Source organism: Motacilla alba, chromosome 12, assembly GCF_015832195.1.
Source record: "Motacilla alba alba isolate MOTALB_02 chromosome 12, Motacilla_alba_V1.0_pri, whole genome shotgun sequence".
Classification (NCBI taxonomy): domain Eukaryota; kingdom Metazoa; phylum Chordata; class Aves; order Passeriformes; family Motacillidae; genus Motacilla; species Motacilla alba.
This window is the reverse complement of record NC_052027.1, coordinates 4,993,111-5,011,470: the sequence shown is the minus strand read 5'-3', so window position 1 is coordinate 5,011,470 and position 18,360 is coordinate 4,993,111. Positions and strand designations below refer to the sequence as shown.

At 43.9% G+C, this 18,360-nt stretch overlaps 1 protein-coding gene across 6 annotated transcripts; it reads right to left on the bottom strand.

Annotated features, from left to right (window-relative positions):
* Positions 1 to 551: 551 nt before the first annotated feature.
* On the bottom strand, positions 552 to 17,895 carry EOGT (EGF domain specific O-linked N-acetylglucosamine transferase). 6 transcript variants are annotated; one of them, XM_038149121.1, is made up of 17 exons: positions 17,688 to 17,895; positions 17,186 to 17,267; positions 16,131 to 16,360; positions 15,672 to 15,772; positions 14,987 to 15,095; positions 14,806 to 14,900; positions 13,606 to 13,710; positions 12,413 to 12,519; positions 11,061 to 11,164; positions 8,465 to 8,557; positions 7,723 to 7,794; positions 7,162 to 7,248; positions 6,030 to 6,098; positions 5,143 to 5,204; positions 4,028 to 4,147; positions 2,947 to 3,049; positions 552 to 2,585 (listed from the first exon to the last, which is right to left on the bottom strand). In XM_038149121.1, exons 3-17 carry the CDS (start codon positions 16,338 to 16,340, stop codon positions 2,439 to 2,441), a joined length of 1,584 nt encoding a protein of 527 aa, XP_038005049.1. In that variant the 5' UTR covers positions 16,341 to 16,360; positions 17,186 to 17,267; positions 17,688 to 17,895; the 3' UTR covers positions 552 to 2,438. The 6 variants fall into 6 exon arrangements, with proteins under 6 accessions (XP_038005049.1, XP_038005047.1, XP_038005051.1 ...); XM_038149119.1 differs by having other exon boundaries at positions 16,131 to 16,355; XM_038149123.1 differs by having other exon boundaries at positions 17,186 to 17,232.
* Positions 17,896 to 18,360: the final 465 nt, after the last annotated feature.

The following is an 18,360-nucleotide window of genomic DNA, read 5'->3' as shown; positions in this document are numbered from 1 at the left end:
AAAATTTGGTGCTATTTGAAAAGTTAATCAACAGAAGCAGTCTTTTCATCCTAGCAATACTCAGCCATAAAGGCTGAATAACATGTTGGCCATCAACTGTTGACCCTGCGCTCAAATTTGCTGAAACTGGTGAACATTTGCAGGGTATTTTGCCCTTGGATGAAGTCCCTGCAGCCTCTCCTCCACACATATGTTCAACCATTTGTTTTAGTGATGACTTGAAAGAGCAGCTCCTCATTAGCTGCTCCTGTGCAGACTCCAGCACTCACCCACTGCCTTCAGCAGCATCACCTGCACTGCAGGAAGTGAAATATCCACAAAGATTTTCACCAAGCAAGCTTCAGATGCCCAGCACTAAAGCCAGCAGTGCAGGATGGCAGCATCACCTCTGAATGATTCTTAAGTAAATAAACCTGAATGTCCCTTTGGACCTCAGAACCTCAGCCTGTCATGGCAGGAGAAAGCAGAGACATGTGGCTCCATGCAATTAATAGTATTTAAAATATTTGCCTCTAAAACCTGGCAAAATACCAAAAATTCTACACTTTGGGTTTTTTTTTATTTAAAAAGCTTTTTATTAAAAAAATTATGTGCACAGTTCATCATTCAATGTCTTCTTTCCTTTGAATTGGTTTCATTCAAACACAGATATTTTACTGGCTTAAGTTTTACACTTTTTTTTTTTACTTTAAAAATCCCACAAGGTAAAAGCCCCAACAGACACATACAAATACAGGAAATGGTATTGCTCAAGGGATTTTTTTTTCCCCCTCACCTCATATTAAGAAGTGCAATTTTGCTTCTATGGTCCTTTAAAGTGAAACAGTTTTTTTCCCTCAGTAAAACAACACTCTCCAGGAAGAATTGCACCACATACACAAAATACATGAAGGTCTCAGCTCTACCCAGCTTCCCCGTGCACTGATTAAGGTCTGGGAGATCTATATGAAAATTGTGCTTACAGTAACTCATCCCTAGCAGTACAGACAGGGCAGTAAATGCACCCACACTCTGTGAAATTGCTGGGGAAGGGAAGTCAATACCATCCACAATTAGAGCAGTGAAATGTTTGTATTTACCAGAACTCTCCTGCTTTTCCATACAAATGTGTGCCTGCCCCGAGCTGCCTGAGCTGTGTGGCTGAACTGCAAGTCCAGCACGGGGATACATTCCCCAGAAATCCATAATTTAACACAGAACTCTAGGGTTTTATCTCACTGAACTTGATTCTTTTACACGTCCTTCTGGCCCCACTTAAGACAAAAGAACTACTACCTTTATTTTCCCCCCTAGAACATCTCAGCTCCAGGGGGAATTTGAAAAAGAACTCAGCTTTGGTTTAATACTCCCTTCACTGAAAACAGTGAACTGTGCTACTGGCTTTGGAAAGATTTCATTTAAAAAGTTTTCTGGATTAACTATTCAACATTTTGAGGAAACAAGAATATTAAAAATCAGGCTTTTAGTGACTCCAAGAACAAGGTTCCTCATCAATTCCTTTCAGCTGCAGCTGAAAGACACCTTACACATTTTATCATTTGTCCTCGAAAAAACTAGAAGGCCATTCCCTTTAGAATCCTCAAAAAAAAAAAAATCAAGTTTTATTCCAATTTGCTCAAGTTTTCCAATGCAGAGTGCTGGTTTTTGTGAAAAAGTAGGAAATACCCAGATCACCTGAAATTTTAAGCACTCACTTAGGAAAATATTTACCTGCTCTGAGACAGAAAACTGACTGAACCTATTGTGCAGACCTCTTGTATTGAAGCATTTATAACTACAGGGACAAGAGTCAAAGTTTATATTTAAATGCAAAATCATAAGACTGTGCTCTCTAATGTGAAAATGTTTCTAAATTCAAAGCAGAAGCTTGCAGTGTCTGCTGACCCTGGACCTACCCCAGAAAACCTCACATGAAATGGGTGGACATATCTTTGTACAAAGAGTATTTCAGAATCTGGAATGTAGAAATACAGTGCAAAAAACCCAGAAATAGTCTGAAAAAATAGTTTTTACATATCAAAACCACCCAGATTAGAAAGGAATTATAAAGACAAGGTACAGTGCTAAGAAGCTGTCTGACAAATTAACAATGGGTTATTTCCCTCACAGGGGGAAATTTATTTTTTTATGGGCATGTAGAGACAGGACAGGGGGGAATGGCTTCAGACTGACAGGGAGTGGGTTTAGACTGGATACAAGGGATAAATTCTTTGCTGTGAGGATGGTGATGCCCTGGCACAGGGTGCCCAGAGAAGCTGTGGCTGCCCCTGGATCCCTGGAAGTGTCCAAGGCCAGACTGGGCAGGGCTTGGAGCAGCCTGGGACAGTGGAAGGTGTCCCTGCCATGGCAGGGGGTGGAATGAGATGGGCTTTAAAACCCCTTCCAACCCAGGCTATTCTGTGATTAATTAAAAACAGTATTTCAGTCAGAAGTCTAATTTAGAATTCATCATGTTTTACCCTAAATGGCCACTTTGAATGCTGTGAAACATGATTTGCAGCCAGAAGCACCAAATACATAAATTCTTCCACATCAAAGGAGTAGTTTGTAAATTTTGGATGTTCTCCCAGTGTTGGGTGGTGTCCCTAGAAAAACAAGATAAGGACTTTTAGACAGAAAAGATCAATACATCTTCCATTCAAAAAAGCAAGAAAAAAACTGAGGATCTGCCATTTTAATTTATTATTTCTGATCCACTGATCTGCTCTGAGGCGAAAGAATCAGCAAAGGAACTGCATAACAGCCATGCTATGAATGGTTCATGGCCAATTAATTTCATTTCTCTTCTTCCCTCAGCCATTAATAGCAAATGATTTCTTAATCTTAACAGGGAAGTTAATTTGGCCTAAAGAATGAATATCATATTTCAAATACCAGAACACAGGTAGGTAAAGCAGGATAACTGTGAAGTCCTTCAGTTACAGCACCTCACCCTTCCACCATTACCTGATCTTGAGGGAATACTTTATTCCTTTTCCTCCAAGTGATGTAATGAATGCCTCTCAGCCTTGCCAAATCCAGGTAACAACGTTCATCTTCACAATTGTATCTGGGGACAGGCAGAAAAAAAACTTGTTTGCCACAGAGGTTGTGCTGAAGTTAGCAGGGTGAAACAGGAAAAAATTGAAATGGCTGTTGCCCGGTTGTAAAGGACCAAAACCATGGACAAATTCTGAAACAACAGCAAGGGCTGCCTTCTGCTCTCCAGATGTGGCCTTGGAGGCAGTTTGAGGCACATCTGCATGTCAGACATGTCCCTGTCCAGCTGCAGCAGCTCTTGGACATGTGAAAAACAACCCCTGAGTCTCTGAACTTATTTGGAGACTGGACAAAACATTCTTGAGCCAAGACTGTGCTGCAAAACACCAGTTCTGCGGCCTTCCCACAGCAGAATTTCCCAGGATGGAGAATCCAGAGCTCTCCTAAGAAGCATTCTGGATTTCTGCTTCGTTCTGTAGATTGGAGTGTCTGCTAACACCCCTACTTTGTGATAAAATATGTTTTAAAAGGAAGCTACAAGAGAAATGTAGGCAAAACACAACACAAAACTGACCTCGGCCAGCAAGCTGGTGTTCATGTCCTGAGCAGAAAAAGGAGGATATGAAAACCTCCAGGGGGCTGCTATCACATAATCAATTCATATCAATAATAGCCCTGGACATGCACATAATGAGTTCACCTGGATCACTAAAACATCCTTAGATCTCAGACTCACCAGGCAGAGCCTGAGCAAGGAGGTTTTCTCATTGTTTGCCATTTCCCCGTTATATCTGCACCATGGAAGATTAAGAAATCACAGGCTAAGCCTGTATGATATAATTACACTGTATTTTATAATGAAAGCTTTCTCTGTTTGGATCCCCAGGAGAAGAGGCTGCCAAACACAAAGTCTAAACAAGGCTGCAAGACAAACTCATGCAAGACAAACTCATGGTCAAATACCAGGAAGGGAGAGGCTTCATTTACACACAGCAACAAACAGGAGCAGTTGTGTGTGCAGGAGAGGGGGAAGGACAGACAGACTTACAGCTCGAAGACAACAGCCCAGTCTGGCAGAAAGAGCAGGTGGGTCAGGCCAGCTCCATGTATCCCAATGAATATATCAGAGTTGTGGGTGATTCTCAATTGCTCTGAAAATTCAAGCTCCCTGCAGACAACACAAGTGGTTAAAAAAAAAAAAAAGAAAAAAAAGATGATGTGGCAGCTCTATCCACCCCAGCAGAACATGGGGAAAGCACAAAATTGGATACTGGAAGAGAGAACTGATTTTTCAAGGAACAATGCTAAGAATCACAAGAGCTGCAGCCAGCAGTAACTCAGCATGGAATGAGAAGAAATGTAGGCATGTTTCAAAACTTCATGAGAATTTGTTCCTAAAATATTTTTGTCAACCTAAAGTTTTTTAAGTTTTTCTGTTTACTTGCCTTTAAAAATGCATTACTTAAAAAAACCCCAAAACCTAAGAACTAAATACCCCAAACAAAACCTAAAAGCCCAGCACTAAACACCTGTTTCTGAACTGCACTCAGCGTAATGAAAAATACACAAAGAAACATCCTCCCACTGTCTCTGTTTGGTCAGAATGTCTCAGTGCTGCTTGTTTCTCACTCTTCCTGCACCACTCATGACAGCTCCAGGTGGAGCTGCTGCCATTTGGGACAGGGATGCATTGCTTGGGAACTTTCCCTTCAGTCCATTTCTTCCTGGCACAGTGCCTGCTACACCCAGCACCACAAACTGACCTCGAGTGGTGTCCTCAGGGGCCACCAGAGCAGCAAATAATCAGAGTTATTACTGATTACTAAACCAAGGCTCATATAAAGTAAGAGCCTGACATCACAGAAGAGAGACCCCAGTTCACACAGTTATTGCAGAGCAATATGCAGAAAGGTGATGGGAGCACAGAGGGATCAAAAGGGATTTCCAACCTTGTTCATTCAGCTTTAACCAGAGCCTGCTGACCCTAACTAGTGCATTATGGAATGGGTGTGCTCCCCCACCTCTCCCAACACTTCTCCTTCCCAGTCCTGGGATTTTGCCAGGTTAGCCCTGGGGACAGACACAGCTGGCAGCAGCCACAGGCAGCAGCAGCTCACACCAGTTCCCTCCACCAACTCACACCAGCTCCCTCCACCAACTCACTTGTACTTGTAGTCCACCACTTTCACCTCCAGCGTTGACACTGTTTTCAAAGCATTCACCAGCTGGGGAGAACAATAAAAAGACAAGGATTTGGTGTCCTCCTTCAGTTAATTGCTCCCTTGCACTCCTGACCTGGTGGAGATAAAACCAACTTCTGCCTTTGCCATTTTACCAGAACACAAACTATGAGCAGCAGTGGAGGCATCAACTGAGCACAGCCCGGCAGAAAGAGCACAAATCCTTTGCTCTGTCTGCTCTGCCACTGAGCTACTGCATCACACGAGCCTCAGTTTCTCCCTACGTAAGGTGGGGATGATAATCCAAATTCATTTTTGTCAGGCTCTAACAGTAAAGAATGAAAGCAGGTATGAAAGCATTAAATATTATCATTTTACCAGAAAAGAAGCTTTTACACAAGTCCATGAAGTTACATGATTCAAAAACATGAATCAATATGAAAGTTCACTACATTCTGAGTGCACAAACTCTGATACAAGTTCTGTGCTTCTCAATCTGCAAGCATTACAAAGGGTTTTGTTAGACTTCAACACTAGAGATGCTATAAATAAAAGGAATAATTTGAAAGTGAAATAATTTCATTTTATCAGAAGATCTGCAGTGTCTGTTTGCTCAGAGGAAATACTTTTAGTATTACATTTGTAGTCTTCCACTGGATATTTAGAAAGGGCAGCAAGGTTCAGTGTCTGGGGTACAGAAATGGAGACAGCCTAGAAGACATTTCAGAACAAATTAATATAAACATTGGACATATTTGTCCAAGATTTGCCAGAAAATAGATGTCTTGGCTGTACCTGAAAAAAGAAATCAACCCGATAAGCAAAATTTAGCTTGTAGCAAATATTTTTTAAAGATACAAAGGACCACACCTCATTCTGGTTTAATATTTTCCGGTAATCTGTGCTGCGTGCAAGGATGGTGACTCGAATTTTCCCATCCTGAAAAGAAAGAAGCAGCAGTGTATTAGCTAAGAGGCAGCCCTCACAAGAAAAACAATCCCAAACTCTTCCATATTCACTCCTGGCAATTATTTGAGCAACTAAATATGTTCCTTCCACATGTAATGAATAGATGGTGTAACCACCTTAAAATGCACATCGTATTTTCTGACAGATCCAAGTATAAAAAACTTTGTGAAAGTCTGATTATTAATCAAGAACTAAGTATTTTCTGAAATATTTATTTTATTCAGTACAAAAGAGCCTTTGTGTTACACATTATCTGGCAGTTTTTGAAAGCAGGAAAGCAGCTCTCTGGATGGCTTGTGCACAAGTTCCTTGGGAAAAAAAAATGTTTTACTTCTCTAACAGCTCCTCCTTTTACCTCTTTTAATTAATTGGACTCACAGGGGTGAGCGCTCCAAGTGAAATAAAGAGATTTAACTGCATGGCTCCCATTAGTGTCAGCAGGAGAAGCATAACCAAATGCCTGTGCAGAGCTCTGAACGTGCCCCTCAGCAATAATTTGTGGGCTACTCTCCAGCAGACTCTTCAGCTAGCCCAGAGCTGCCCTGGCCACCAAGGCACCGTGCAAAAACCATCAGCGTGAGCAACAGAGAAGCCCAGACCAGACAGATGGTGCTGGCCAAGCATGGAGGGACCAGGTTCCTCTGTTTCCAGCTCTGATCCCAGCTCAGCAGCTTCCAAGGGGATTGATAAAGGGCAAGCTCTGCTCTGCGGGATCCCAGCTTGTGTCTGACTTAATTAGGAAGGACACAAAGGCCTCCAGCACAGAGAATGGACACAGGGATGAGACCCTGAGGTTGGAAGGAGAATGCTCTAAAGTCTGTCCTACAGAAATAAGACATAAGGGCAACTTCTGCAAACATGCACAAATGTTCTCTGAAGCCTTCACAGGGAAAAACCAAGCCCTAAGCATCACAGGAAAGGATAAAAAGTGCACAGGTACACCCCCATTCTCCCCTGGGATCAGTTTGCCACTGATGTTCTCTGGCAAGAGCCACCAGCTCCATATTGCAGCTGCTTTATGCAGTTATCAGACCTTGGGTCCTTCCTGGGTGATGTTTAATCTGTGCAGCACATGCTGGGAAAAGGCTCGGAACAGCCCCGTGCCGTGACAGCCGGAGATCTGAAATTCAAAAAGGAACTGTTAATATACAGAGTTATTTCACTCAGAAAACTGAGCCGTGTGATCGGGTTTGTAACATCCTGGTGGAACAAAAGCCCAGTAGCGTGCACTGTGCTATTCACTGCAGCACAAGTGGCACTTTCATTTAGAAAGAAATGTAACTCTAGTGCTAGAGCCTGAGTGTGTGAGCTAACACCCTCAGGGAAGTCTGGCTGTGTTTAAGCTCTTGAGCTCTGCAAAAATACGGTTAGTTCACAGTGCCCACCCATTAAAGGGGAATAATTTGCACCTCCCGAGCTGTGACACAGGAGGCTGCACACAACCAGCTGGAATAACTTTAAAATCCCAGTCTTTAGGGAAGATCATTCCCGTTTGCAGCTGGAGCCTTCACTGCAGTGCATTTCATGATGTTGGAGGGATTCCCCAGCTCAGATTCTGCCCTCCTGGTGGCAATGGATGGATAAAGGCACTCACCAGAGGGGTGTTGTAGAACAATCCATATCGCATCCGAGGCAGCAAAGAGAACACGGCTTCTTTAAAGCACACCTGGAAGGGGATCAGGAGGAGTTACAGCCCACTGCTCCTTCCCAGCCCAGTCCCTGCCAGCCCAGCTCCTAACGAGCCAGCAATTCCCGCTCCTGCCAAGGACAGCCCGGCCTCCCCGGCTGTGCAAATGAACAGAACAAAGATCCCACAGGAGCTCTCCTTTGGGACGTGCAAGTGTGGGAAGAGGTGATGAAAACGCCCCAAAGCAGAATAAACAAGGACTAAAGAGAAGGAAACCAGTTAGGGAGTTTAGACTCTATTGAAGAGGCTGAAATGAGCTCTGAATTGATGCTTTTTTTTTGTGTAAATTTTTTTTAATGATAAGCAGCAGGAATGCCAAGAGTTACAGGTGGAAAGAAGCACCTCAGGAGGAATCAGAAGACTTCAGAAAGACCATTTGAAAGCCCTTAAATTCAGATGGGGGTCCTGCAGAAGGAAAACCCATTCATAAATACCACCTCTCAGGACACAAAAGGATAGACACGCCACAAAATCAGGTTACAGTTTTGTCTCATGTTTCTAAGGTAGAATACTCACATTACACAAATTAAACATGAATGGAAAGTATTAATGCTTTCCTCTGGAACACCCATAACTGCAAGAAGCCTGAGAAGCTGTCATATTTGCTTCCTAGTGACCATGAATTAACACAAAATATAGAATTCCATACCCTTTTAGAGTCAAAAGTTTTCAAGTGAATTATTTCATAGTCAGTAAATGCCTTCCATGTCTCACTGAACAGGTCACCATAGCCATATGAGCTCTAGGAGGAAATCAAAAAAAACAAGGGTACAACAATTACAAAAATGCATATTAGAGCCTCTCTTCACAATTTACAAGTTCTGTATATAAGTTTTAATACAGTTAATATGTGCAACACCACCACAGGACCCAAGGCAGCCTAGCAAAGAACACAGACATTACACAGCACCAAACTCTGTGTTTGCACTGGCAGGTAACTCAAATTACCTCTCAGGTAATTAATTTTTAATGAAAACTTCTACAGATTAGCAAACTAGACAATTTCTTCAGTAGCAAATTATAATTTCTGAGTTAGGAGTGAGAATTACTCATTACTTTTCCCAGAGTCAACAGAACACAAGTTAAATTTGAAGTAACACAAACACAGGGATGGTAGGAGGCCTGAATCTCCTGAGATTAAAAAAAAACAAAACCTGGGAATTCAAGTGCAGCACTGAAGGTTGAGGTAACAAGTCACAACAAGCTTGTGTTGCATTTTCCTGTTTGGGGACTGTCACTTGCGTGTGGCACGTGTATCACAAACTGAAGGCAATGATCTGATTTGAGGGAAGAAACACCTCGGGGTTTCTGTACAGAGCTGTAAAAAACTTTCTTTCTGTGGGGAGCTTTTAAAGAGCCATCTACTCCCTCCGTTATCCCAGCAGCAGGGGCTCCTGCCTTCCATCTGTCACCTTTCCTACACATCCCAGGGCTGAGTCACCACCTCTGGCTCTTGGAATGCAATTAAATGTGCCCTCAGCAGCCCTGGTGCACATTCTCACTAAAGCTTCCTTTCAACTCTGGGGCCGGCTCAGGCTGCTTGGAAAGTGGGAACATTCTAAATAAGGAATTTGAAAATAGGACTACAGATGAGAGCAGGAGAGAAGAGATATCTGGTGAAATGTGAAAGAATCTAAAGGGCACCAGATTTCCTTCGGTTCAAGAGCCCTTCCTCCTGCTCTGCCATTAGGGATTAATAAATTTTACAACCCAGACTCCCTCCTGGCCATGTATTACAAGAACTGCTCTCCCAGATTAGAAGTGGAGAACTGATGAAAGCACCACTTTCTAACCCTCTCTGCTCTCCTTAAAAGTGCTTTATAAACATTTCTTCCCTGCATTCACAGACGATCTGCACACCAGCACCCAGTGGAATTCCTGCTCGTTTTCTGCTTTGTTTAACCTACATCTAAGGGCACTGCTCTTTAATAAGAACAGTAGGTAGGAAGTATGGCCAAATCTAATTACATCAAGATTAAAAAAAAAAAAGAGAATGAATAATAAGCTCAAGTCCACCTTTTGATGAGCACAGACAGCTCATCAGCAGTTGACTGGTGCCATCACCTGGTTTTACATAGCAATGAACTCCAGCTGCCTGAGCAGGTAATGCTCATTTAAATTGATAACAGTGTGGCACTACTTTGAATGGTACATGATAGAAGACAAAGAGTTGCTTTCAAAGTAATTTGCAATGCTGTCTGACACCTGATCTTTTCAGAAAGCCATCAGAGCTGGATTAACAGGTCCCGTGCAACACCTAGAGAGCTCACTTATCTGACAGATGGCACTGATTTTAGCTTTAAAATACAATAGAATTAGAAAAAAAGAGTTTCTTCTAGCCAAACAGGTTTCTCATTGAGCAGCAAGCAGGGATATTTGCACTGCTCTATTGAAGTTTAGTTGTGCTAGCACTAAATGCTCAGAGAGAAAACTCAGCAATTTATGATCACAAAACAGGTGTGGGGCAGTGACATATTCAAGAACTGTTAATTCCGGACTTAATTATGCACATTATCTGGCATATTACAAATTGCCCAGTTGGTTTTTATTTAGTTTAATACCCTCCTACACAACTTAAATACTGTCCAATAAAACTAATATTACTCAAACACAGTAATGGTTTCAACTCAGCAGTACAGCAGAAACAGCCCCACTAAAAACCTTGTTTAACTTATAACAAAAACTCGTTTAACTTGATAACTTATGTTATCAGGGCAATGTGAGAGGTGGTCGAGGGAAGTAACTACAAGAAGACTACTTAAAGGAATTAAATATTAAACTCTGCTTTAATATATATAAGGATTTAATTTAGCTGTTTTCTTTACTAGAGGCTGCACATTACTGGTTTACAAACATGCAAGACTGCATTTCTTTTTAAATGTAGAACAAACAGTTGGGCAAATCTACTTCAATATTCCAAGAGAAAAAAACCTGCAAAAACCAGTTAAAACTTCAAATGCTACAGATCAGAAATACTGACCAGATTATTTCTGAGGTCTCACAAAAAAAAAAAAGGCATAACTATGTGCTAGCAAAGCTGAGCATTCCAACAGCACATGGTTTATCACAGAAAATCTGCTCTCTAACTATTGCTCATGCACCTGCATTAAAAGGATCCAGAAATTTATCAGTTCCACATGGCTGTGGCCACAAGAGAGCTAGGGATTGGTTACAAAACCCTTCAGAGCCTCCATAAAGCAGAAATATAACCCATCACAAATATGTTAAAAGCACAGCAGACTTACAGTGTCCCACATGACAATGTTGACATCAGTACTGAAGGAATTATTGATATGCTGGGTAATGTAAAGATTGACAAAATCACAGAAGTGATGGTACATATTGACACCTGAGAAAGAAAGAATTGTTAGCAAAACACTGCATTGCTTGCTCCACTTTTATTGGATTATGCATTTTTCCTGGTTAGCATCCTGCATTTGATATTAGCTTCCCCTGCTTCTGACTCCTTGAATCCTCCTAATGCACCCTAAGAAAGAACCCCTAAAATGAAGGAATCAAGGAAAGAAATCTGAGGTAAAACGTGGGTTTTGTTTTGTTTTTTTTTTAAAAAAAAAAAAGAAGAGTGGCCAAAAGAAAGAATAAGATGAGCTTCATGTGCTACTTCTCTTTACAGTCTGCAGCTGCCTTCTGAAGGATGTGAAAGGATCTCCTGTTTTAACACAGCCCAGTCTGACACAGGGAAACATGAAAACATGGAACATGAAAACATGGAACATGAAAACTGGCCTTCAGCTCAGGTCTGGTTCTGCTCCAGTGGGGCTGAGGGAAGCTCTGCCCGTGGGACCACAGGACACCACTTGTACTTTCACACCAGCCAAAGCCCAAGTCATCCCTCAGGTCCTCTCTTGTTCATTCTTGGTGCACAAAAATCTCCCACAAAACAAAGGAGGGAACACAAAGGAGGCAGCACAGCCCAGTCCCTGCAGCAGCGTTGCTGAAAATGTCAGGCAGGAGAAGAGGAGGAACTGGGGTCACAGCTGCTGTGAGCCACAGGGACAGAGCCCAGCACAGCAGCACCCAACCACAGCTCTCCCCACTGCAGCTGCTGCTTGTCCACATCCTCAACACCCTCCCCCACCAGCACTGCCCTGCAGACAGTGCTGCACCAGCAGAAAGGCTGGTGAAGCTCCAAAAATGTCAGGTTCCTGGGTGCTGCCCCTCTCGGAGCACCACTTCTGTTCCCTGCCCTCCGAAGCACATGGAACCTGCTGCAGGACACAGCCAGCCATACTTGGTGTTCCATGGTATGGAGCCTGTCAGGCAGAAACAGCCTTTGGCACCAAGTCAAACACTGCCAAAGCACAGTCCAGAGAACAGCTCTGCAAGGCAGACAACAGGAAATTGCTCCGGTTTAAAAAAAAAAAAATCATCTGTGGGAAATAATAAGATTTTCAAATTTCAGTTTCCAAGTTCGTCACTGGAACTACACCAAAAAAAACCAACAAAAATTCACATAATTTTTCATATTATAAGTGAACTTAACTGTCACAAAAACATCACGTAGATGGGCAAGTTGAATATGAGCTTTTTTACTGCAGTACAAAAAAAACCAAAAAAACCTAAAGATACCAATTACCTGCATCTAATTTCATGAAATATGTTGGCTTTTCAATGACAATGTCACACTTCCCATCTTCTAGAGGCCTGAAGTCTAATGCAGTGAATGTCTGGAGTTCTGCAAACCTAGAAAGATTCAATCACACAGAATACGCTTTGACATCAACACACTTAAACAAATGTGCTTCCTATGTCTCAGATTTAGCATCTGTCCTTCCAGTCCGTTTCAGTTAACAGGACTGCTGAAAATGGATGGAGTCTGACAATTAAAATTATTTGAAATTATAATGGAATGTTCTTCAGGGCTTCTAGAGGTTAAACACTGCCTTTGATCTCAGGAGCGAACAGCACCTTTGATCTCCAAATCAAGGCAGCAGGGATGGAACAAAGAGCCTCAGAACCTGGATCTGTGGCTCCATGCAACTTGATCTGCCTTGCCAGAGACACTTCAGTGAGATTTCCATGCTTTGGTTGGAATAATGAATGTAGAGGCAGTATTTATTGTTCCTGCATCTAAACAAGGATGAGCAGCTGTGATGACAATCGCAGGTAGAGGAGAAAAGCCTTCCCCCTCTGCAGCAGTTCTTGACTTAAATTAAACATCAATGAAAAATGGGAGAAGAAAATGAAAATACAAGCAAAGGATAAGAATGAATTATTATATGAACCTTAATGGCTCCAGTTCCTTCATCAATTAACTGGCAAGGCAGCTTTGAAGTGCTAACATGCAAACTGTGATGCCCTGCACCTCCTAGTCAGCCTGTGGACTCATCCCACCTCACATTCCCAGCCCAGGCTCCCAAGAACCCCAGCACACGTCCACATCATCCTCACCAGGGGCTGTGTGAACCCACACACCAGGCCAGCCTCAAGGCATCTCACCACAAAGCCATCACCCTTCCACACACAGCTTAGGCACAGCACCAGCGCCTTGCCCAGAAAACACCTGAAGGTTACAACTTCCAATTGCAAGGAGTTTCCACATCTTTTGCTGCTGCAAATGAGGCAGGACACAATTACACACAGCGTGGCTCAACTTTCTGCAGAGGTGTAATTACCAGAGGTTTCTAATATCAGCTCTCAAACTGACCCCAAAAGGAGCAAGTCCTTCCTCAGTTTGAAATCCCCTACACACAGCTGGTAATGCCAATGACAAGAATAAAAAATAATTAGCAAGTGAACTTGGAAGCAGCCCTGACAAGAGATTCTTACCAAGACTGCAGAGGGCTCTTACGTTGACCTTCAGCCAAAAATGCTTGAACATCGAGGGTACAGTGACCACCAATTTCTCCCTTCTGGAAAAAGTCTTCTTTGAATCTAATGCAAATTAGAAAAAGTCTATCAGCTTTTGTGCAACAGGGCTACCAGCGCCCTGCAATCTCAATGACATACTCAAGCCAGTGCTACTTAGTTCAGCAAGGCATTTCACACATACTTAAAACTTGAGTGCTTTCCTCAGGGTAAATCAAGAATTTCCCACAACCCCCAAATAACAATAGTGGTGTCCTTGAAGGTGTAGGCATCATCTCAGAAAGCAGCACTAATCCACCCAGAATCTCATTAAGAATTATTTACACATACCCACATGAGTAATGTAATCAAATTTAGTTTCATGACATTGTCATGACAGGACCATCACTGGTTGGAGTTCTTGTTTGTTTCTAACAATTTCTTACTGAAATTCACCTCAGATTTCACAGCCCACTTTGCTACCCAAGGATTTTATATGACATATGAAGAGTGAGATGCAAGAACAAACTTCCTGAAAACAAGTTGCCAGCTAAAAGCACTGTCTAAATTAGCCTTCAGGCTAATGTGATGATGGCAAAACCCATTCTGAAGGGTAATATCAGCCTCAGTCATGAACTAGACCAAGCCACTGACTTCAAAGACAAGTCAGAGGGTCATGCCAGCATCCCTGGCATGGTTTTTTCATCCAGTTCCAATGTGTAGCTTTTTAATTCAGGATGTAGAAGATCCAGGTTCAGATCTCTCCTCAGTCACTCAATATCTAAAAATGCAGCTCCTGGATCTGGTATAAAGGCACAGGAAAGGTCTTGGTTCCTCAGACAAAAGCAATTGTATTTTGCACATCATCTGATCAAGGAAGGACATGACTGAAGACACAGAAATGTCTTCCTCTCTTCCATCAGGGAGGATTTCAATCACCCATCATCATTCCATAAAAGTGAGAGCTTGGGTTTTCACACCACCAGCAGCAGCCAGCAATGAAGAGGGGCAAACCTTTACAGGGCTTCAGCAGCAAGCCTCTGATCAGCAGTGAAACTGCTGGCAGTGAAAAAGAAAAAAAAGTAAAACCCATAGCAACGAGCAATCCAGCTTTGTTAAACAAATGCTCAAATCCTTTTCCCTGCCATCCCATTTTTGCTATAACCCAGGCAAATCAGAGACCTGTCATGGTTTCTCTTCACAGCTCGTAAATCAATGTACAGGTTTGTTGCTCTGCAGTGCTGAAGGTACTGGGAGCAGGTCAGAGATGAATCCCCCTGTTAAGAGCAAGTAGAATCCTGTCAACAACGAAAATTACTTTCAAAAACAAGTGCAAAGTATCAGATCTATCAGGAATACCTACTGTTGCTGCAGGCTTGCAGTGGGTTTTCACTTCACTGAGCCTCTCTTGAACATACCCAAAGTCTGCTTGTTTCCAGAATATCTGCTGGGCTGTCTCGATGTCACTTGCCCTGGTGTGTGAAGGAGAGAGGAAACGAATCAAGGTCTGTTGCTCAATTCTAGTAATAACTTCAACAGATCACATTTTTCCACTGAAAGTGGAACAGAGGAACCAGCCAGTTATTTTATTGGCATCTAAGATGCCAAAACAGGAAGCACTTATCAGCTGCATGTAAATGAAAACATCAATGACAATTTAACTTAAAGCTATTCTCCCCTAAAAGGGTACACATTTTTTTCTACTTTTTTTTCCTCTGCTTTTAAAGCTAAGAAAGGAAATACAGCTATTTTAGGAATCTGAATTCAAGGTTAAATCAGAATAATGAAAACATTCTGGCAGGAAGCATTTCTAGCAGTATTTTCTTCCTTAAAAAGTTACATTTTTTAAAAATCATGTTGAAAGGCTCATTATGCATAAATACACACATTTTTATATATATATATACACACACACACAGGTGTCCACAAAAAAATCATACTTTAAATTCTAAATATTACAATAATATTTACTTCACAGCTGTATCAAAGTGAGCACTACACTATTTTTTTTACCATAAGGTACAGTAGACATTTAAAATTAAACTTACCACCCAGTTTCAACATAATCACACACTGGGTAACTGAACCTGTTCTCTGATCTGCAAGATTTCTCATAACCCCAGCAGGATTTCAGTTTCTTCAAGTGTTTCTGCAGCACAGAATGACTGAATCAGGTTTTGCAACAGGAAAATGGGCAAGGACTTAAGTCAGTTAGCTTTTAAATGACATCTTGCTCATAAATCTTGCGTAAAAGGCTTTTGGTTTGGTCTGTTTTCAAACAGAGTTTGAGAAACAACACCCAGATTCTTCACGCACAGCAGAGGCTCCCAAGTGGACACGCATGCACATCAATGTTACTCTTGTCTTTTGTAGGTTCTAAGACAAATCCTTTCCCTGGCTAATTGGCAAGGAGACCAATCAACCACCATCTTTAACTGCTGCAGCTCCCAAGAACAAACCACCCCAAGAGGACATTTGAACAAACAAACAGAAAAAAGCAAACTTACTTTATATGGGCAAAGAGCATCCTGCTTGCAGATGTCAGCAACACGCTGGTTATTGTGCAGAAAGTAGGGGATATGCTCATCTGGCAAGTTGATGGCTTTGTAGCTGTAGAATGGCTCTTCTGGAATGTTTGGGAATTCAGTAGGATTTTCAGCTTGGGAATTAGCCAGAATTTCTTGCAGTAGCAATCCAAACACAAGCAACATAAACATGGCAACCTGTGAGTTCTGTACTTTATAAATAAAACAGAAAAAAAAAAAAAGAAATTAACATATCAGCAGCATTTCAAGCGCGCAGGACAAAATTCAGTCAGTCAGACATACAGTCAAAGAATTTGTACTTGCATTTCTGGAGTGGTTTCTTTTTCCTGTGAAGACCAAACTTTCACTGAGAGGCCAGACTGCACAACCTCAGGATTATCTTTGAATCATTAGTCATTGAGTGTTATTATGCTCTACAAACTCCCAGTCAAGCTAAAATGGGTGTGTTTACTTTAGCTAAATGCCAAGGGATCCTGAGAGTTCAGTGTGGAAACCAAGTATAGAGCATGTAATATCCAGAGAGAAGGGAAAAAAAGCAGAAGAGCTGGGGGAGGGGTGAGAAAATAAGGATTTTTAGTTTTAAAATAAGTATGAAAACAACACATTCTCCATTTTGAACTAATAATTGGCCGAGGGAAAAATAGGCAGACAAAAACAGAGGGTCACAGCTAAGTCTTACAGGGCGCCTGTTTTTAGTGCTTAACATCACGTTAAAGAAGCTTGACTACTGAGTATATTCTATATATAATTTTATGTATATAAAGTGTATTTATATATATACACATGTACACATACACAGGCCCACATCTGTATACCCTAAAGCTGACTGCATACCTTCCTGCTAATACAACCTTCTCATCTAACACCCCTGCTTTCAACCATTAAACTTCCTGAGGAAAAGAAATGTATGGCTGTATCTAAACTCCACCTTTTTTGGCGTTATAATTTGCTAAAATTTGCATGCTCGCTTTCAACTGAAGCCTTTAGCAAAATTCCTATGATACAAGTAGTTTTACCTGTTTGGTTTGAGAGGAACCACTTCAGATTTCCCAGGTACAGAAACCTAGAGCGGGGAAGGAAGGCGGAGTTGGGTACGCCCTGCAAAAGGAGATTTCCTCAGGACACTGTCCTGCTCCCGGGGACACGTTCCCAGCAATGAGAGCAGCTGCCACAGCCCGGGCACAGCGCTGAGCTGTCACTCGGCTCCCTTTCCCCGCACACAGCCCGGGGCACGGGCTATTTCACCCGCATCACCTCTTCCATCACGACCCCGGCGGTGGCCTCGAAACACGCGGCCCTTCCCCAGCCCTGGGGGCTGTCACTTCGGGAAGATGCCCGGCATCGTATGCCAGGCCGTGCTGGCTTCCATGATACACCCAGAGCCGGACCCAGCCTCCGGTCCAGCCGGACCCACGCTTCTCACACCCGCGCTGGGCCCGGCACCGCCGCCCCGCGCTGCCCTGCCCCGGCGCAGCGCCGCATCTCACCGCGTGTTTTACCGCGTATCTCACCGCGTACCTCAGCCCCGCGGGCCCCGAGGAGCCCCGCGGCCCACGGGACCGGCCGCTGCTCCTGTTCGGCGCTCGCCGCCGCTCTCAATCCTCATGTCCGGGGGCAGCGCTCGGCGCGGCCCCGCCGGGCTCCGGGGGCAGCGCCCGTGCGGCGGCGAGGGAGGGGCGGCAGCGCCGCCGGCTGCAGCCGGGACCGCCCCGCCCGGGGCGGCGGGAGCCGGGCAAGGAGGCAGGGAGGGAAGGCAGGCAGGCAGGGAGGGAAGGCAGGCAGGCAGGGAGGGAAGGCAGGCAGGGAAGGAGGTGCCGGCGGGCCGGGGCGGAGGCGCAGCGCCCGGGCGCGGGGCGGCTCAGGTGGGGCCCGCGGCGAAGGGCACCTGCCCGCGGGGGAGCAGCGGCGTCTTCCTTCTGCTGCCGGAAATTAAGCTCTGCCGCCCCGGGAGCGGCGAGCGCAGGATGCGGAGGAAAAGGGCCTTTTCCTGCCGCGGCCCGGCAGGAAGCGCAGGCTCCGGCACCCCATTGTTCCAGGCGTCCCCCCGAGCCCGGGCGGGCAGCAGCGGGGCCGGGGCCGGCCCGGGGGCGCCGCGCTCGCCTGCCCCGCCGGGCGCACGGGCACAGGCTCGGCGATGCCCTCCCGGCTCTCCCTGGAGCACGGCAGCGCTCCGGCGCCGGCTCCCCGCACC

Coding starts and splice junctions, on each gene's coding strand:
- EOGT (XM_038149121.1), bottom strand. CDS start 16,340: ATGTTTATGTTGCTTGTGTTTGGATTGCTACTGCAAGAAATTCTGGCT. Junction 15,773..16,130: donor ATGCTCTTTGCCCATATAAA/GTAAGTTTGCTT, acceptor TCTGTGCTGCAG/AAACACTTGAAGAAACTGAA. Junction 13,711..14,805: donor GTGAAGAGAAACCATGACAG/GTCTCTGATTTG, acceptor AATTTGCATTAG/ATTCAAAGAAGACTTTTTCC.